The 15,091-nt window shown below is 41.6% G+C and overlaps 1 protein-coding gene across 1 annotated transcript; it reads left to right on the top strand.

Annotated features, from left to right (window-relative positions):
• Positions 1-5,243: 5,243 nt before the first annotated feature.
• On the top strand, positions 5,244-14,935 carry LOC307255644 (electrogenic aspartate/glutamate antiporter SLC25A12, mitochondrial-like). Its single transcript, XM_080034369.1, has 18 exons — positions 5,244-5,331; positions 6,083-6,136; positions 7,566-7,711; positions 8,192-8,307; positions 8,661-8,800; positions 9,052-9,198; positions 9,858-9,996; positions 10,120-10,213; positions 10,348-10,432; positions 10,579-10,660; positions 10,760-10,918; positions 11,330-11,382; positions 11,621-11,698; positions 12,208-12,348; positions 12,599-12,737; positions 12,913-13,071; positions 13,170-13,260; positions 14,055-14,935. The coding sequence occupies exons 1-18, from the start codon at positions 5,320-5,322 to the stop codon at positions 14,266-14,268; spliced, it is 2,049 nt and encodes a 682-aa protein (XP_079890495.1). The 5' UTR covers positions 5,244-5,319; the 3' UTR covers positions 14,269-14,935.
• Positions 14,936-15,091: the final 156 nt, after the last annotated feature.

Genomic DNA, 15,091 nt, shown 5'->3' with positions numbered 1-15,091 from the left:
CTTTTGTGAGATTGTGAAGATGCACTTCGAGATGTCTTTGAGTAAAACCTTGTTTCTGCTTTTAAGAAGAAATTGAATATATTTACAATGATGACACTGAAGAAAACAGTCCTTATGAGAAGAATAAATGCAGTGTGCTTGTTCACCCAATAAGCTAATATTAAGTGAAATAATCAAATAGAATATACAGAGAGTTCTATGCAGTTTAGGATATCTTTAACTACATTAGCATGAGTAGATTCTTCATCATACCTCTGTTCCTTTTCTTCTCCATGGTACTGCAGGTGTAGGTCACATCGTCTGTCTTCCAGGGTCCCGGGTTGAGATGAGAGGTTCAGGCTCAATGTCGCATTAGCCCTCAACACACTGGCATTCACTCTGGCATAGGCTGACTGTAATGCTGTAATACAGAGATATTCTGTTAGGGTATAATATAATTCTTAATTCAGTGGTTATATTTTGTGTGATTGTCATCAAGGTAGCTAGCATGACATGCTAAAAATAAACATTTGGTAGTAGGCTACTATGATAACAACGTTAGCTACGTTAGCTTCAAACACTGGGCCTAGGGCTAAATGTTAGCAACACACACAAGTGAAATACACTGTAGTAGCATAACTAAAGCTAATGAGACAGTAAAATGTAATGTACAGCTAAGCTGATAAGTGACTTACATGATCGGCAATCAGCACGGGGTCGGTGAAGTCTGAAGGAAAGAAAGGCAGCTCCAGCAGGCATCAGCTAGACATAGCCGCTCTGCAAAGCCAGCAGCCTTCTAGCCAAAGTTACTAAACTCTTCTTTGGAGAAATGGACGCTGCAAATGCTGGAATTTTTGGTGACTCGTTTATGATTCACCAAAAACGTGGTCCACTGCGGCAAAACAACTCCACGGCAGTTTTAAAAATAATGCATTGAGGTTGAGCTCATTCAGTCGTGCCGTACCGTACCGTCCTCTGTCTCTGGGCGTAAACGGACCCTTGTGAGACTGCGCTCATGTGATTGGCTGAAAACGAGGAAGACATCCGATTGGCTATAGGTAGTTCCTGGTTGAAAAAAACACATTTGTGAAACCAGCGACCTCAGGGCAGTCTCAAAAGTCCACACACAAATACAGACCAATTCACACATGAATGCAAGGAAGTTCACAAATTAAAAGCATTTTGTAAATTCAAATGTAACAGTTTGTATATAAATGTAATAACATCCAAACACATTTTTGATGAAAATTGCAAATCTTTTTTAAATTAATATATTTATGGATTTATATAACATTTATTTAAAACAATACACATTTGTGTGTGGATCGGAAATGTGTTTGTGAAACGTTTTTCTTATAGATGGATTTATTTTATATTTATATATGACGGTTTTCATTTGTGTGTGCATTGAAATGTATTTGTGAGAAGAGAGTCATTTATATATAAATCACAAAATACAAGTGTGAATCCTTCTCTATGCATTCATTAATATTGAGACTGAATTCATTCCATATATTGGCGCTGACGAGAAATGCGGCCGCCATCTTGAACCGGTCACACGTTCCACTCAGTGCAGTCTGTTTGGCAGGTGCAATGAACTGTCAGCGCATGTAATTAATCATATCTCATTAAATACCAAACTGATTTTCACGCGGTTTTCTTTGCTGCAAAGATCATACATGTAGCTAAGATACAGGGCACAAGTTTCGACGTGTTTTAATATTCATAGTGGGCTTAACAGTCATAGAAGATTCTGATATGATATAATAACCAGACGTCCGAGATCAAAACGAGGAACATCCCCCGAAAAGGGAAGCAGAAACAGATAGGGGCAGTAAAGTCAGCTATTTTAATAAGTTAACAATATATGATTAGGCTATATATAAATATATTTATTCATTTACAGTGACGAGCATACACAATAAAGACAATCACAGGGATAACATAAAGAACAGAAATAAAATAGGATAAAATATATTAATTTAAATAAAGTAGGCCTATACCAAATACAAAACAAGAGCAAAAATAAAATACTAAATGAACAATGAATTCAGCTAAAACAGTTACAGTCAGATGTGTAAAATTCAGAAATCCTAGATTCAAATAAACCAAGAGTAGGAAGAGCAGTCATTTTTAAGCTGCTCTGCAGAGCATTCCATGAATTAGGGGCACTACATGAAAAGGCAGTTATTCCTAAACTGGAGTTAGCTCGGGGCAATTTAGGAGGAGTAGTCGAGCATGGTACATATGAAGGGTGGATGTTTCCCATGAAGGCTATAAATAAAAACCAGTGTATATCTCATTAAAAGAGAAGGACAACATGAGTGTTCATGTAAAAATATGTTTTATTTCTCTCATTTAAAACACAAGCTTGTTAGGCAATTGCCTCTTAAAAGAGGACGGGATTATTTAAAAGCAAAGTCTTCTTGGTTGTCCAATGTTCTATACTAGGGGGGGAATACCAAGTTCAGTCTAGTCTCGAGTTGGTTCCTCAGACACAGACAGGAAATCAATGCGTGCCTTGCAGCGCGGTACATTTAAAAATACATTCAATACAAAACCACAGCAATCAAAAGTATTAAATTGAGGGAAAATCAAACAACAACAGCAAACAATAATACTCAAATGCATAAAATAAAGTTAACCATCCTTGCAATCGCATTTTACTCCGAAGAGAAATTCAAGCGAGGCGAGTTTGGCAATGTGGTGCAGCCTTAATTTGTGAAAGACAGACACAACCAATGACAACAAGTCGGAATGGTGGTTGTCGATGCCAAACTGTGTCTCCTCAATATGTTCCCCAAGCACAACACATCCTCCGTTTCAATCTCCTCCCGGACGAAGTGTGTGACTCGGACGTCTGGTTACTTATATCATATCAGAATCTTCTATGACTGTTAAGCCCACTATGAATATTAAAACACGTCGAAACTTGTGCCCTGTATCTTAGCTACATGTATGATCATTGCAGCAAAGAAAACCGCGTGAAAATCAGTTTGGTATTTAAAGGCCTACTTCACCGGTTTGAATATGAAGGTGTATTGAATTCTGAGATCCTATGTAGTATAAATGTGCGAAAAAAATTGAAATCGGTTCATCCTAGCCTGAGAAAAGGCAGAAAGAGTGTTTTTTTTAACCCTATATTTCTCTTTCTCGTGACATCACAGAAAGAGAAATATAGGGTTAAAAAAAAACGTACTTTGTAAATATTACTGTGATGTCAGTAATATTTACAAAGTACGTTTTTTTTTAACCCTATATTTCTCTTTCTGTGATGTCACGAGAAAGAGAAATATAGGGTTAAAAAAACACTCTTTCTGCCTTTTCTCAGGCTAGGATGAACCGATTTCAATTTTTTTCGCACATTTATACTACATAGGATCTCAGAATTCAATACACTTTCATATTCAAACCGGTGAAGTAGGCCTTTAATGAGATATGATTAATTACATGCGCTGACAGTTCATTCCACCTGCCAAACAGACTACACTGAGTGGAACGTGTGACCGGTCCAAGATGGCGCCCGCATTTCTCGCGCTCAACGCCATAGACATTACCAAGGACCATCTGAGGCCTTCCTTTGTATGCCATTTGAATGATCTACATATCAGCCTTGAGAGTTTCTTCACTCAAGCAGCTTAGAACATTCCTTACTTTGCACTCTGCATTTGAGACTAACTCTAATGTCTTGTCTTCCTGATTCATCAGTAGGCCTATACCTTAAAGCTCCCATATTATACACTTTTCGGTTCTATTATACACCATATTATATGGTCTTAGTGGTCCCTAATACGTTTTTCTTTAATTGTTTGCTGAAAAAAACTTTCAGATAATTTATTATACTATGCTGATGTTCAGCTAATCTCACAATGGCCTATTTTTTAAAAAAGAGTTGCAGGTCCCCTCGTAAATATACAATCTTTGAGCTCCCCCCGCCCCCTGTCCGGAAGCGAAGCCAGATACGCCTCGCCCTCTGTCTGTCAGGGCCGTGGACCAATAAGAAATAGGGGTGTGGGCTGCACAGTGGAAGCTTCTGGCTTTACGGTTTGTGAGGTCAGAAAAGGGGATAATTCTGACTGGAGTGTTTTTGGGGGGAGGGGTGGGGGTTTCAGAAAAGGGGAGAGTGAGAAAAGGAGAGATTGTTATTTTTTTTGATATTTTGGCAGTCTCTAGGCACACCGTGGACGCATGGATATGTTGGAACACATTTAAAAAGTGCATTTAGCATAATATGGGACCTTTAATATAAAATGTATAGTAACATAATACACTACAGTAATCTTAGAATGTGTCATAACAAAATACACTACACCTACAAAAAGGTGTTAATAGCCTCGTTTGAGCAGGAGCCGTCTTGCTCAGACCTTCACAATTATGACGCACGTCTTGCTGAGCGCACAGCATTTTTGCAGCATTTTTGCTGTGCGCTCAGCAAGACGCGCGTCATAATTGCGCAGGTCTGAGCAAGACGGCTCCTGCTCAAACGAGGCTAATATGTTCAAGGCCTAACTTGGGTGTGTGTTTGCTTGAATTCTCAAACCACTGGCCTTTAAAGCATAAAAATAACCTCTACACAGGACCTTCTCTCTTAAATCAAATGTCATCACTGCAATGGTTAAACAAAGTTACATAACGCAGGGCTAGTGCGGTCATGCAGGTTGAGATATAGGCTACTGTGGCAGGTCTCTGCCTTATCATCGACAACAAACACTGTTGATATGGACACCTCTCCAAGGTCAATGAGATAGGAACTCATCGACTGTATTAAATAAACTAAAAGTGAAAACAAAATAGTGAAGGCAAAATAGTGCCTTATTCACAGCAGACATTTTAAATGGCACAGCAGGCAATTCCTGTTGGACTACTTATAACATAATGGCTCAGTAGAGCAGTTGTATAGGCTAGCAGCAGTAGTTCCTAAGCAGTTTTGGTGGTAGGGGCTTCGTGTGTGTGTGAGAGAGAGAGAGAGAGAGAGAGAGAGAGAGAGAGAGAGAGAGAGAGAGAGAGAGAGAGAGAGAGAGAGAGAGAGAGAGAGAGAGAGAGAGAGAGAGAGAGAGAGAGAGAGAGTGTGCACGCGCGGTTATATGAGGATTCCTTTACCAACATCAACACAGCCTTTCACGTTATAACTGTCATTACCACTCCTGAAGAACACGTAGCCTATTGAATCACTGTTATTTCAAATACATGGCTTATTGATACTTTCCTTTGAGTTTTTTGAACGGCTAAGCAATTCGTTTTGATGTTCTCACGACTCCTCTAGTTTTAAACGTTACGTCCGAGGGCGTGCGCTCTGCGTTTTTCGGTCGCTCTCACTCACTGTGCGTGACGTCAAACATCATGGCCGTCAAGGTGACTTCGGCATCGCTCTCTTGGCGATTTTTAAACCTTTTCTTTAGCATTTTTGCATGTCTTCTGTTCGCTGTCTTGCGTAGGAATGTCCAAAGCTAGACCTCTCGGTCCTGTCCGGGTGGTGTGTCTGGGATAGGGTGTGCTCTGAGGCCGTAGCATCCCTGGGCTAGCCGCAACCCTGGCTGGCCTTGATGAGACATCCACAACCTCCTAGTTAGCGAGATAATGCTAAACGGCTATCAGGCTGCTGATACTGCAGAGATAAAACGCACTAACGCTAACGGAAGCAGCATCTTTTCCATAGCACTCGACTCATTGTCAATATGCTCTCGTCCTCTCGCTTTTTGCCGATGTAAAGCTTAACGTGACATTGCAACGGTTTGTGTCCTCTTCATATGAGTAGTTAGTTTGTGTTTGCTAGCCGGCTACCTAGTTGCAACGTTAGTTTGAGCTTGTTGGCTAGTCGGTTGTTTATCCCGCTAACTACCTTACCTGCTCAGCTTTCTGGTTTCTAGGGTGTAGTCGCTTAACTTTAATTGTGTGCCACGTCTGTCTGTGTGTTTCTCCTTCATAGTAGTGGGCGTTTGAAGGAGACAGAGACCCATGGAAGCTAGCTTGTTTTGCTCCAAGCTAGGTCCTGTACACCGCTTGCAGAACTTGCGTTTAACGTTTAGCATTTACTGATATGTAAAAGCCCTTATTGGCATTGTCGAACATTGTCATAATGTTTTATATTTATTTCCTGTTTTAGGTGCAATCTACCAAACGTGGGGACCCGAGTGAGCTGAAAACTATCTTCCAGAAGGTAAGGTTTGGATGGTCCTTACTGGATCAGTCTTTTTATGTGTTGGTGTCTTTTTTGTTGTTGTCATGTTGGCGAAAACGTAACTGCAGAGACAGAGTTTTGTGTGTATTTTTTAAACATCTCTGGATGTGTGTGGGGGGGAAAAGAAGCGACTCCCCCAAGACTGTCACCACTTTGTGAATGAGTTTGTAATTTTGTCATTGGGTTTAAATTACAGCGTTAGTCCCAAATTAAAGTTCCAACACAGCCTTTCATTGTTACATAACAAAACAAATAGCTTTAACTGATTAGCTTGTCTGTGATGATACTATTTATTAGTTAGCCAAATATATAATTGTGTTTTGGTTGCTAAGGCAGCAACAGCTGTTGTGATTGAGGGTGTTTCAATTCAGTGTACTGCAAGAGATGTGGCTTTCGCAATCTGCCTTTCTCAATCTGTGTCTGCTTTGACCACCCATGACGTAGTGTAGGGGAAAGGATTGTGTAGGGACGGGTGTGCAGGCAGAGGGTATTTTAAGGAGTTGTTAGAGCATCAGACCTTTTTAATGGGTCCAGTCAGGGTTTAAGTCCCTGTTAAATTGGGATTGTCATTATTTTAGTTTCAATGTCTTCAGTACAGCACAAGACAGGACTTTCATGTCCCTGAATGTACTTAGCGGACCATAGAGCAGCAGTGTCACACAGGTCGGGTGCTGATGTTGTGTATTGGGTAAAATAAATTGGTCTGCGTGTGACCATAAGAGTGGCTTTAGTTGACCTTCATGTTTTGCCACCATTGTTTGTTTGTGTGTGTTTGTGTGTGTGTGTGTTTGTGTGTGTGTGTGTGTGTGTGAGCCCGCTCAAGCTGCTGGTGTCGTTCATTTCAAGGTCACTGACCTTTTCTGGGCAGATGCCACATGAATCACCACCAGTGCACTTCACTAGTTAGAGACATATGACACAAGCTGATGTATTTGTGAACCGCCAATCTCAAACATCTGAGCACACCTCGTTTTGCACTGTATCAAAGTTAGACAAGCTCTGGTGGAGAGCTCTGACACTATAGTTTTGAATTGAAACAAAAAGCCTGCAGTGTGTGTAGTAATGCTGACTTGTGCTTCACTGAAGGCTATGTACTCGTCATGCTGAACATTCATGACTCTGAATACTGACCAAACATGTCCTTACATAGGGCACTGTGCGGGTTAACAAAGCTGTTGATGACAGCTTATGTATAGCCATGCTGTAAAGGTGGACTAACTATTGGTTATGTAAATGGTGCACACAGTTTTGGGAGATTACTGCTGATTTGCAGGCAAGAAATAGTTGGAATGTTTTATTAGATGATCCCTGTTTGTGGGTTCATTTTGGGTCAAAGGAAAAATGAGTTGGTGCCTTTTTGAAAGGAGCGTATGTATTGCTGGGGTTATGGTCTTGTTTCTGCCAACAGTATGCCAGTGTAGTGGACAATGATGGAGAAAAGTTCATGACCCCGGGAGACTTTGTCCAGAGGTATCTAGGACTCAACACACAGATCCACTACAACCCCAAAACTGTACAGCTCATCGCGGCTGTCGCAGACACCACAAAGGACGGGTACGTACTGACACGGAAATGGTTTAAGCGAACACACCAATGATTGCACGCAGCTTATAATTTCTAATTTACAGTTTATTGAGCCTTGTCTGATCAGTACTCTCCATTATAGCCACTTACAGATAAGATAACAATTTCAATGACTCTCTTATCCCAGACTGTTTGTGTATGCCATAACGTAAAATCCACACATACTTAACTGGTCATGTGACAAAAACTCTGTGAAAAATGTGCTGTTTTACCAGTCAGCGGTAGCTTATTTAGTTTGCTGTCTGGCCTTTCAGTTCACATGAAAGCATCTTACTGTGTATGTATGCATAATATATCTTTGTACCGCTGGTAAAAAACCTTTTTGAATTGGTCCTTAATTTGCTTTTTTTTCTGTATGATCTGATCTTGGCTTCATTACAAAATCTTTGCTGAGTTTTTGTCTAACAATATTTTCCTTTCATTTTTATTTTATCTTCTTTGACACCACAGGCTGATTTCATTCCAGGAGTTTCTTGCATTTGAATCAGTGTTGTGTGCACCCGATGCTCTCTTTCAAGTGGCCTTCCAGCTGTTTGACAAGAATGGAACTGGAGCCATTTCCTTCGGTGAGGGTCAATGTCTGCAGTGTCTACACATGAGCTCAGTTTACACAATTTGCAGTAAATACTGAAAAAGACATTATATAAAAGCAGTTGACACACTTTTCCTACGGTGCACTATGGAGGAAGAATTTCCTAACATGCAATGTTAATCAGATTACTCTTCGGTTTAAATCATTACACATGCATGCATTTACATAATTGTTCTCGTGCAATCTTTGCTTCCCACCTCTGCTTTCTTTCAAATGTCACACACACACACTTGGCATTTGAATAATTTATGAAATTGTGTATTGCATATTGATTATTGTTACCCTTTTTAAAAAAAAATTGTATTTGAATGTGTATTTGTGCTGCAGATAATGTGCGGGACATCTTCAGCCAGACCACAGTGCATCACCACATTCCCTTCAACTGGACCTGTGAGTTCATCCGTCTCCACTTTGGCCACGACAACAAGAAGCAACTCAGCTACCTCGAGTTCACCCAGTTCCTTCAGGTATGCAAATCACACACTCACTCACTCACTCACTCACTCACTCACTCACTCACTCACTCACTCACTCACTCACTCACTCACTCACTCACTCACTCACTCACTCACTCACTCACTCACTCACTCACTCACTCACTCACTCACTCACTCACTCACTCACTCACTCACTCACTCACTCACTCACTCAGAGTTTTGTTTCAGCTTGTCTTTTTATATTTACACTCATTCTTGTGGTGTGTCATGTTTCGTTTTAGGAGCTGCAGTTGGAGCATGCACGCCAGGCGTTTGCCCAGAAGGACAAAGACAAGAGTGGTGTCATCTGCGCCATGGACTTCAGTGACATCATGGCCACCATCAGACACCACATGCTCACACCCTTTGTGGAGGAGAACCTTGTCTCAGTGAGTGTCAGGGGCTTTTACTGACAGTTAGGTGTTCAGTTTTGACTGACAGGAAGATGAGTGTTATTTTCAGATGAACTGCAGCTCTTGACTGCTCCAAATTAACTTTCATAGCTGGAAGCGCACTCTCTTTTTTTTTTTTCACTAGGCCAAAGTGTCTGCCACTTTTTGGAAGAGGAAACTGTTGCTATTCCGGGGGTATTTGAGATGACATTTTTTTTAATTTGCTCCAAATATAAAAAAAAAAAATCTGCAAACCCTCATGCTCTTCTCATCTGGTGTTATTCGCCTTAACATACTATACTGGTTATTTTCATCTTGGGCCTGGTGCATTTCTAAGTTTGATAATCTTTTAAGCTTTTCTCAGGCTCTACTGTGTTCCCTTGTGATGTGTGTTTCCACACACAATAATCTCTAAACAGGGCTAAATGTGGTGTTTAACGCCGATATGTAATTGGTATTTACCTGAGATTCTTGTCACATAAAGCTAGGTATCTTGTGGAGATTCGCTGATATTATTTTGAAAAAGTTACTCCTTTGCTCTTGTGAAAAGGAAAGAAAGCAGGGTGCAGTTTCAATTTACACAAGTGGGTATTATGTAAGGAGTAATACATTATTTGCAAATCAGTACATGACATGCCCTGCCTTTCTTCCACCAGGCTGCAGGTGGCAGCACTTCTCACCTGGTCAGCTTCTCGTACTTCAATGCCTTCAACGCCCTCCTGAACAACATGGAGCTGATACGCAAGATCTACAGCACACTGGCTGGCACGCGGAAAGACACATTGGTGACCAAAGGTGCACACATTGTTACCATGCATTTGTATCTTTGACTTTAAAGCTAAAGTGTTGCACCAGTTTGTCAGGAATGTCCCATGTGTTTATTGACTATTATTCTCTCTTATCTCTCGCTTTCTGCAGAAGAGTTTGTTCATGGTGCCAACAAGTTTGGTCAGATCACTCCAATGGAAATAGACATCCTGTACCAGTTATCAGCCCTGCACTCCCCCTCTGGGTAAACACACACTCTGCTACACAGTTGAAGCCGGGCTTGATTCATCTCAAACTTCTGACATTTACTAGAAAATATTGTGTATGATGACAGTTATGTAAATAACATGGAACTACAGTATACATCTGTGTTTCTAGGCGCCTGAATCTTACTGACATTGAGAGGATAGCTCCCTTAGAGGAAGGTTGTATGCCCCACCACCTTGTTGAGACTCAAAAACAGGTAGGATGCGTGCGACATTCTTTGTGGTCTTTGTAACGCATTGATAACTACTCAATATTTGCAGTACGAAAGCAGGATTTTGTTTTGAATAAGAAAGTATATTAAATACAAATTCACCACAATCAAACATGTGCTTTTTCAATCAGGCTCAAGGGGACAGTTCTCGGCCTGTGTATCTCCAAATTGCAGAGTCGGCCTACAGGTTCACCCTGGGCTCCATTGCTGGAGGTCAGTTATCTTGTAACCAAAGACAGATGTACACAGCAGCATTCAATTCATCAAATTTGTGTTATTATTTTGTCTGACATTATGTGTGTGTTTACATAGCTACGGGAGCGACGGCTGTGTATCCCATCGACTTGGTGAAGACCCGTATGCAGAACCAGAGGTCCACAGGGTCCTTTGTAGGAGAGCTGATGTACAAGAACAGCTTCGACTGTGCTAAGAAGGTGCTGCGCTACGAGGGCGCCTTCGGCTTCTACAGAGGTAGGCCACAAAGCTCTCAGATGGCCCCTGTGCTGACACAAGTGATTTGGTGTTTAGTGGTCTGTCTTTTACGCTGTTCGTTCCTCTTAGAAGTGTAGTCTTTTTCGGCGCTCCGGTAGCGTAGTGGATAGAGCGCGTACCGTATTGGCTCAGGCCTTGTTGCAGTGGTCACGGGTTCAAATCCGACCCGTGGACCTTTAATGCATGTTATCCCCCCTCTCTCTCTGTCTCCCCATTTCAACTCTTTACTATCAAATAAGGCTTGAAAATGCCCCAAAAAAAAATATATAAAAAGAAGTGTAGTCTTTTATGTCATCATTCCTCTTAGTGTGTCTTTGTTGGACTCCATGTTCATATGTGTGACGTCATGTCTTATGCCGCTGTCACTAAATCTCCCATGATGCCCCACAGGTCTCGTTCCTCAGCTCATTGGTGTGGCCCCCGAGAAGGCTATCAAACTGACAGTGAGTACCTTCCCCTTGCATACACATCTCACAACTCCTTAGTGTCTTTATCCTTAGTACCTTGTATCTAGTTTTAAAGAAGCTTCCTCACCAAAGTTTCCTGCACGTTGACAATAACATAAATTAAAATAAAAAGGCATTCAAAAAAATTTAAAATACAGTTAGAAGAATCTAAAAATGTATGTAAAGATTTGGCATTGTCTTTGGTCTGATGGCTGCTTGTGTTTGTGTCCCATAGGTGAACGACCTTGTCAGAGACAAGTTCACGGGTAAAGACGGAATTCCTTTTTTCGCCGAGGTCCTGTCTGGTGCCTGTGTAAGTACAAGTTCCCAGACACTTTTGCATCCCGCTCCATCTGTTTTGTAAATGCCTCAATGAATGCTAGACAAGGAAAAAACATATGCAGTAACCCGGGGTGTGTGTCTCCTTAGCTTTCCATGCCATTTATAAGTAAATCGTTAATGCGGCCTGTTAATGTTTTTTGTATTAACTTGCTTGCAGAGTTACTAACAGTGGACTGCAATTCCAAATCCAAATCGCATCCAGAGTTGAAATTGATATTGTCCAATGCAACATGTTTTTCTGTTTTTGTTTTCGATAGCGTTGTTGGTCGTTACACACATTGGCCCGGCACACCTTACCGTCCGAGGAAATGGCAAAGTAAACCACTATTTAGGATATCATTTGTTTTACTTTTGATACGTTTCACACGCAAGGCTCCCATCCCTCAGCTGCGTACATGTGAGATGTAGGAGCAGTGAGTAAAAATAAATAAAAAATTATAATAAAAATGTAACAAGCTCTTCTTCTCTCCATTCATCCAGGCTGGAGGCTCTCAGGTGGTCTTCACCAACCCTTTGGAGATTGTAAAGATTCGCCTGCAGGTGGCAGGAGAGATCACCACTGGACCTCGAGTCAGCGCAATCAGCGTGATCCGGGACCTGGGCTTCTTTGGCCTCTACAAGGTAATGTGTCTTTGAATGATACCCGCTATACAAGCACCTTTTTAAAATTCACAGTGACACAGCACAGTAGTTAGAGATCTATAAAAAGACTTGCCCTTTAAAAGTAGATTTCTCTTAGAAGCCACTTCAACCGGTGTGAAGACGGCCGCTGTTTAATTAACTGGCACTCACTTTCTCTTGGCCTCACTCATTCATATTCTGTTCCCAAGCACAGTTTCTAAAGCCGTCTCTCTATTCCGTGTCTGTCTAGGGTGCTAAGGCTTGCTTCCTGAGGGACATCCCCTTCTCTGCCATCTATTTCCCCGCCTACGCTCACCTCAAGACACAGTTTGCTGACGAACAGGGCAGGCTGGGAGCTCTGCAACTTCTCACTGCTGGAGCCATTGCAGGTAACTATGACCTAGAACAGCAGAGTTAGTAACACAGTGCACACTTAGCGATTTACTCAGCACTTCAATTGACAACACAGCAGCAAGCAGAGTCAAGAAATGCTAAATCATTTTTTTTTAGATGGTTAAAGTAACATGCATCATCCGTAACTTCTTTCCTGACTCTGTTTCCCAGGTATCCCCGCTGCCTCCCTCGTGACACCTGCCGATGTCATCAAGACGCGTCTGCAAGTTGCAGCGAGGGCAGGACAGACCTCCTACAATGGAGTCATCGATTGCTTCAGGAAGATTATGGCAGAGGAAGGCTTCAGAGCTTTGTGGAAGGGAGCCGGAGGTGTGTTTGTGTGTTCTCCTGCATGCATAGACCTCATGTGACTAACATTGCCTTTGCATTCAAACCCTGAACTGCCTCTCTCTCTCTCTTTTCCCCAGCTCGTATGTGCCGGTCTTCTCCTCAGTTTGGCGTGACCCTGGTGACTTACGAGCTCCTACAGCGGTGGTTATACGTTGACTTTGGAGGACAGTAAGTTGATCATTTTCTTAAAAGGAGAGCAGTTTTGTTGCCTTTTTATTTGTGTTTTTTTCCTCCTACTAACTTACATAGGAACTTTTTAGCTGTCTAATGCCATATTTAATGAATGATTTAAAAATCATTTTGGGTAGCTGCCTGTCTCCCTCTGCTGGACAACTCTTAAGTTCAAACAAGTAATATTAAGTTAGCATTTTATCTGTTTGGTAATGAAATGCATCACATTGAAGATGTCTTTTGCATAAGAAATATGCCAATATATAACTAACTACAAATTACAAACTAACACAGCAGCAGTGTCTTGATGTGCAGCTTCACAGGTGTCACTACTGTCCAATTTTCCATCACAACTCTTCAAAAAAAAGTAGCATTTTATCACAGTCACCTCCAATAAAATGTTAAAACATACATTTACACAATGTAACTTTAACACCTAACCCCTTTCATTTAAAGGTGCACTATGTAACTTTTGACGTGTCAGAGAAGTGAACATTTTCTAAAGGATATTCTCATAACTGAATAAACAACAAATAATAGAATGTTGTTAGTCTTACATTTTGTTTCAGGTGCCTCAAAATAATTTGGTCGTGATTTATGTTGATAGAATTATTTAATACTATGAATTACATATACAGTAAGTATGTTAGGTAAACTTACTGCAGGCTGTGCAAATGTAAACAAACCCCCCTTCTCATGAACTGCATAGTGTACCTTTTTTAAATAAATCAAAAATGCCATCACGTTTGAGTAACACTCTCTCCCATTCACCCCCTCCTCCTCCTCTGCAGTCGTCCAGCAGGATCTGAGCCCACGCCCAAGTCTCGCATCTCGGAGCTTCCTCCCATCCACGCCGACCACGTGGGCGGCTACCGGCTGGCGGCGGCTACCTTTGCCGGCGTTGAGAACAAGTTTGGGCTTCACCTTCCAAAGTTTAAGTCCTCTGGCGTGGTCTCCATACATCACCCTGAGCCCGTCACTGCCACGCCTGCCCCAGCCCCATAGAGGCTCTGAAATCTCCATATCACTTTGATTCATCCCCTCTCTCTCCTCCTCTACCAGGAGCCAGACACTTAGATAGATATATATACACACACAGTTAAAACACACTCCATTAAAAGGGGCTATAATCTTTAGGAACAAGCAAACACCCAGCCCGTAGCTCTCACTCCACTGGTCCCCAGTCAGTGTTTGGAGGTTGGAGAGCTGGCTGCAGCTGTGGGATGCAAGTGGCCAGACCAGAGCGTGCCGCCCGTGTTTGTGTCTTCAGTGACTGTACGCTCCTGGCATCTCCATCTTCTTTGTGTTTTCTTCTCTCCAGCATTTGTGTAAAAAAAAAAGAAAAAAAAAACGGAGCCTCAAGCACTCCTCTCTCTTTCTCTCATGAGTAGCTGATATGTTTTTATTTTGATTTTCCGTCTGATACTCGGTGTGAGTAGGACTTCTCTTATTGGACAGCATAGAAAAAAAATTATGATTGCAGGTCAGCACGTTTGGTGGGGATTTCCCCTTGCTTGGTGCTCACACAGGAGGCTGCGTACTGTACATATTGTATAACTGTACTGAGACAACACTTTAACAGGAGGCAGCGAAAAAGAAAATGTTACAGGACAAAAGCTCTGTGAGAATGAGTCGGCATCATTGCACAGTAACTGTAATGTTACGGTTGCGTGGGGGGGGGGGGGGGCGTTGGTCCTGGTTTCTGAGAATCACTCTTACTGATGTACAGAACTTTTCAATTAAGTGATTTCTTGATATGACAAGAATCGTGAGCAGATAATTAGGTAATAATAAATTAAATGTATCTGAATTCAATCATTGTATTTTA

This window comes from Ammodytes marinus, assembly GCF_949987685.1.
Source record: "Ammodytes marinus genome assembly, chromosome: 9".
Lineage (NCBI taxonomy): Eukaryota > Metazoa > Chordata > Actinopteri > Uranoscopiformes > Ammodytidae > Ammodytes > Ammodytes marinus.
Note: the sequence above shows the minus strand (reverse complement) of the source record. Positions and strands in the feature narration are given on the sequence as shown.

What these genes read in the sequence shown, in the direction of transcription:
- LOC307255644 (XM_080034369.1), top strand. An exon ending in CCTGGGCTCCATTGCTGGAG is followed by an intron (nt 10,661 to 10,759) that starts GTCAGTTATCTT and finishes GTGTTTACATAG; the next exon opens with CTACGGGAGCGACGGCTGTG. An exon ending in TTTGTGGAAGGGAGCCGGAG is followed by an intron (nt 13,072 to 13,169) that starts GTGTGTTTGTGT and finishes TCTTTTCCCCAG; the next exon opens with CTCGTATGTGCCGGTCTTCT.